A 6,069-nucleotide genomic window follows, 5' to 3' on the forward strand; every position below is an offset into this window, starting at 1 on the left:
ATATTATTTATTGAAACTATCACTTTATTTTATAAATATATTTATGAGTATTTTTTCGTATTAAACAACAATATAAGTTAACAAATAGCGGAGATATCAGCTGATACACATCGTAGGTTGTCATCCGACTTAGCAGTCTGTGTGCAGTATGGAAGACACAATTTTTATTTGAAATCAATGGCATAGAAAAATTACTTCATTTATATGTGTATCTTCCATGTGAACCTCAATTCCACAAAAAAAAACTAAAAATTTGCATTTTTTAGAGGGTTGTGAAATTAAGCCGAGATTTTTTATCACTTTTCATACATTGTTTATTAAAAAAAAAATAGTTTAAATCAAAATATCGCTTTCGATTGAGGTTCATATTCAAGATAATTGTATAAAGAAAATTATAAGCCATATCGCAAGATGATTGGTTTAAAACTCTTTGAGCTAGACTGCACACAGTTTTGAAAAAACTCGTTTCGAGAAAAACGGGTTTGAAAAAAAAGTGACAGAAAAAGTTAATGTAAAATAGTATTAAAGTAATTACTAAATCGCTTATAATTTTTGAACGAATAGAAATTTTGACTTGAAATTTTCAATCTATATTTTTGAATAGTTTTACAAGCGATTTATAAAAAAAAAAAATATTGAATTTTTTTAAGCCTGTACACGTATTTCCCCCCTTAAGTTCACACTGATAGAAGGATTTGTTTATAGTTAAAAAGATTTGTTAATATTTAACAAATCATTTATTAGAAGCCATTTGTTAGTCCTTAACAAATATTACTTAGTATTTAAAAAGATTTATTAATATTTAATAAATGAATATCAGATTTATTAAATATAAACAAATCATTTTAAATACTAAGAAATATTTGTTTAATATTAAAAAGTGGTCTCTAATAAATGATTTGTTAACTACTAACAAATATTATTTAATACAAATAAATCCTTCTATCAGTGCAAGTAAATTTCTGGTATCAGGCGTCTTATTCCCAAAAAAAATATCTCCGAGACTAAATATCACACAAAATCCGTGATAAAAGGGCACAAAACGGTAACAAGCTTATGTGTTGTTAATTTAATTATTTAAGATATTTTGTCGAGGATATTTTGTCAAAGGATCAAGAATTATAGAACTAAAATTCTTGAGAAGCTTATTTGATAAAGAAAAGGACATTAAGCGAGCAAATCTACAGAAAATTGCAATGTTACTTTTAAAATATCTAATTTTGATACTATTTTGTATGAGTATTTATTTGTAGTATCAGCAATAAGGCTCTAAAGAATAAATAACAATTCACAATGTTAATTTTTTATAAGAGAAGAAATTTAAAAATATTTAGAATTATTAAAAAAAATTCAAATTTTGTTATTTCAACATCTTTTTTTAATTAGAATGATGAAAAATATTATTAAATTACAAAAGATAAATTTTAAAAACCAAAGTCTTCATTAATTTTGAAGTAAAATATAAATTATAAGCTAAAAAATCCTGGAAAAATTTCTAACAAAATAAAAGTCTACGAAATCTTGTTTATAATTTTTGTTAAAGTTTCAATAGTAAAATTATTGATTTATTTTTATTATAAATCTACTGATATAGTACTTAAACCATAAAAACTAATATAAATCATGATAATTATATACTCTGTACATGTACTTTTATTTTAAATTTCCGGTATTTTTGCAATCAAAATAAAATAAAAAAAATTTTTTTATAAGGGTATGTAAATTTGAATTGATCTTTTTTTTTTATGTCTCACGGTGTCTGGAGAATTTCATCTAATTCAGAGACAAGAGTAGATGGAAGCGAAGATATCGCGGATTTTATTTTTGACGGAATCTTAATGGTGTGATAAGTGCGACACTTTGACAGTTTCATAAACTGCTAACTGTAATTCAATCCTTTTAACATTCTGGTTCGATATGTCGCTGGGTGTTTATTTTAATCTAAATAAATATTTTATTACTTTCAGATTTTTTTATAGATACTGAATCTTGCAGAATTATTTTTATTTTTTAATTATTGTTTTTATAAATTTTTTAAAGATATTTTTTTGTTTTATTAAAAGTTATTATTAATAAAATTAAACCAAAAATTTTCTTTAGCAATTTTAAAGAAAATACTTTGACTAAAATTGACATAAAATTTATTTATTAATCAAATTTCTACTCAAACTTCTTTATTTTTTTAAATCACTAACTTCTTTTTTATAATTAATAAAAAATTTAATTTTACAAAAATACTCTAAAAAATTCTTTCATCATAATAATTTTTTAAAATTTTATGGTTGTAAATTCTATTTATAATTTTTAAATAGAACAATAATTATATCAACAAATTTTAAAAATTTTTCAATTACAAAATTACAATTAAAAAAAAAAAAAAAAAAAAAATGTTTTCTTAAATTCAAATTATTAAATGAAAGTATCATAAAAATTTTCAATTAAAAAAAATTAGAAAAACGGTTGACCCTAAAGGCCATCCCTGCAACTTCCCGCTAATTCCGTTAATACCTGGCCGCTTTTTTGAGCTCTTCGAGCTCAAAAGTACAATCTGTGTGTTGTTTTAAGCTCTCCGAGCTCAAAAAGATACCTTTTCTATGCTTTTGAGCTCTTTGAGCTCAAAAGTCTGATAGAGGTTTCATAGAACACTATTTTTTGAATGTTCATACCGCAATAACTTTTGAATGAATGAACCGATTTTTACGCGGTTGGCGCTATTCTACGCAGTTTTGTAAGCCTCATAAAGAATTTTTAAGTTTAAATTGGTCAAACTAGAAATTTCGGAGTAACTCTGAAAAAACACTTTTTTCGGTTTTCTTTCGTTCACGATATCTCTCGAACGAATCAACCGATTTTGACCGGATTGGCGGCGATCGACGTGGTTTTTCAAGGTTGAGAGCTGATTAGTTTTTGGAATCGATCGGTTGAGCCGTTTAAAAGTTATCCCAAAAAAACCACTTCAGAAAAAATTTTTTTTCCTACTTTTTTTTAGATTTCTCCAAATTTCTCAAAATCTATCGGTCCGAATCGGTTCAAATTAACAGAAAATCTAAGTTTGGCGAAGCCCTTTCGAATGGCACCAACCGCGATGAAATCGGTTCAACCGTTCAAAAGTTATAAGAGGTTTACATACTTACACACACACACACACACACATACATACAGACATAGTGACACCCTCGCGGGAATAGTCAGGAAAGCTTCCTAGGACCTCAAAACGTCGAGATCTGATGAAAACTCGATTTTCGAAAAACGGGGTAAAACCAATAACTTCCCGATTTTTGAAAATTTTCAATTTTCTTAGCGGGAAGTTAAAAATTCAAAAATTTTTCATTAAAACTTTAAATTCTATTTCTTCTTCCTTAAAAAATAACTTCTCATAAAAAACTTCAAACATCTCTCCAAAAAATTTTTTTTTAATTTTCTTCCCACAAATTTTTTCAAAATCAATTCAATATTAAAAAACTTAAAATTTTTTCGCAAAAATTTTTTAAAAATTTTCTTCCCACAAATATCTTCAAAATCTATAAATCCAACATTACAAAACCCTAAAAAAATTTCCTCCAGAATCTCACATAAGCCCTCACAAATATTATACCCACTACCCAAAAGATTCTCAAGTGAGAGAATGAGCGAGAGAGCTTACTTAGATCATGGATTTTCTCCATGCGACAAACTGCGACAGCAAGTGTCTATATCCTCAAAAGCGAGACAGTGTTACCGAGTTCTCGTCCGCACATATTTATTAAATATCGGCATCTCTGACGAACACAACCTAACTTCTCTAATTCACAGTTCAAAAATCAAAACACGTTTTTTTGAATACCTAAAACAATATCAATTGTTTTCTTAACTTCCTTAAAAAAATAAATCAAAATAAAATACAAATTCTAACACATTTAAAGAATATATTTCTTCCTAATTAATTATCTCTGATTAAGAAATCTAATTTCAAATTTATTTATTTATTAAATTTAATATCAAAGCAGTGGTTGAGTATATACATAGTAAATACAATAAAGTATACACGTAATTTTCATTTGTAAAAAACTCGAAAAACTGAAAGTGCAAATAGATGAAAATTAATTTAGCATATATTGAATAATTTTAAAAATTTTATAGCAAAAATAAATTAGAAAAAAAAATTGACATGTAGAAATTTTAAAAAATAAAAAATGTAATTTTTTAAAAATAATTTTTTTAATAAATAAAATTAAGTGACTGCTAACTTTAATGCCATAATTTTTTAAAAATATTTTTTCGTTCTAATTTAATAATTAAAAAAAAATCAAAAAATTAAAAACGTCCAACTTTATTATTATAAAAAAAAAACAAATTTATTTGGTCTACCATTAAAAAAAAAAAAAAAAACAGTAGCATGATAAATAAATATTAAAATAATAAAGTTAGCCAACATTTAAAAATTTTTATAATTTATTTAATTAAAAAATAATTTCTAAAAAATTAAAACAAAAATTTTCACATGTAGAAAATTTTAAAAATTATACGTGGAATTTTTTAAAAATAATTTTCTAGTTCTTATTTTTTAATGAATAAAAAAAATCAAAAATTTATAATACTAAACTTAGCCGACGTTTTTAATTTTTGATTATTTTTAATTTATTAAATTATAACTAAAAAATATTTTTAAAAAATTGCACTTATAGTTTTTAAAGTTTTTTACAAATGAAAAATATTTTTTTATTCTTTTTGATAATTTTTTCAATAAAAAAAAAATTCTAAAAATTTTTAAATGTCGGCTAACTTAATTTTCATAATTTATAAAAAATTGAAACTAAAAAATTTTTTTTTATATTGCACTTATAGTCTGAAATTTTCAACAAATGAAAAAAATTTTTTTTTAATAAAAAAAAATAACCATTTTTAGATGTCTAACTTTATATTAATAATTTATTAAATTATAACAAAAAAATATTTTTTAAAAATTGCACTTGTATTTTTTGAAATTTTTAATAAATAAAAAAATTTTTTTTTTTATAATTTTTTAATAAAAAAAAAAACAATTTTTAGATGTCTAACTTAATATTAAAACTCTAAATTTATGGAACGTAATTTTGAGAGGTTAGATTGATAAAAAATAATTTAAAAGCATTAGAATTAATAAAATTAACCTAAAGGTAATAATTTCAAATCATCTTTCTGAATCAGAAATAAATACTAAAATTTCTATAACAATAATATTACATTTTAGTAAATTTATCGTAGCTGAGCACGTAAGACACCCGACATCTGATCCCACATCTGTGCAACTAGACGATACGATTCTCCGAAGCACAATAGTGAGTTAAAAAAACAATTGAAGCCTAAAATTCTTATTATTGAGGAACTAAAAATTGTAAGTGAGTTAATAATAATAATTACTTACCTCCAGTATTTTTAGCAATAAACACAGCAATAACGAGCCACAACAGCCCGTATTTACATTCGCGCTTACCCGAGGACACCGAGAGCGCAGCAGCCATTTTCTACACTCGAGAGCACATACTTTACTGTGACGTAGCGTACCAGCTAGAGGATGCGAAGGCGCAGGCCGAGATCTTCGGGCAACTTCGGGTTTAAAGTCGGCTGGAGGGGGAAACAAGTGAACGTCGTTAGTGATGGAGGACTAGAGTGGGGGAAACTCGGGTAAGTTCGGTAAAGACATGCTCGGATTTCAGTTCAGTCATTCAGGATTGAAACTCGGGAGTTTAGAGTGAGACGGAAGGAAGAAATGAGACGACGGGCGTCGGGGGCGTCAGCTATGGCGGGAGAACGAGTCGGCGCCCTACGGGCGCCACTATGCCGCGACTGGGATCTGAATCTGAGGAGCTGAGCGAGCAGAGTAACACTGAAAAGAGCTGATCAAGACTAACGACTACCAAGACTACTCTCAGGGTGTCTTTGTCTTTGTCTTTCTTGGGTAAGTTTGGACTGAGAGGCTGCAAGCTGAGGAGTCTAAGATTCAGCATGGACAAACACTCGGCTTGTTTACTTCATTCGGCACTTTTATACTTTGTTTAGGATTGCCAATTTTTGGTATACTTAAACACGTGCGTTTTTTTGTAATGTTTA

At 26.4% G+C, this 6,069-nt stretch overlaps 1 protein-coding gene across 2 annotated transcripts in view; it reads right to left on the minus strand.

The window, feature by feature from the left end:
- Nucleotides 1-5,617, minus strand: part of LOC123269484 (bone morphogenetic protein receptor type-1B) — a 28,333-nt gene extending 22,716 nt beyond the window's left edge. For both annotated transcript variants that reach the window (XM_044735215.1, XM_044735214.1), the window contains exon 1: nt 5,384-5,617. In XM_044735215.1, coding sequence (XP_044591150.1) covers nt 5,384-5,480 — 97 coding nt within the window. In that variant the 5' untranslated portion in view covers nt 5,481-5,617. The remainder of the gene's footprint in view (nt 1-5,383) is intronic.
- Between the last annotated feature and the right edge of the window lie 452 nt (nt 5,618-6,069).

The sequence above is a fragment of the Cotesia glomerata genome, linkage group LG7 (assembly GCF_020080835.1).
Source record: "Cotesia glomerata isolate CgM1 linkage group LG7, MPM_Cglom_v2.3, whole genome shotgun sequence".
NCBI classification, from domain to species: Eukaryota; Metazoa; Arthropoda; class Insecta; order Hymenoptera; family Braconidae; genus Cotesia; species Cotesia glomerata.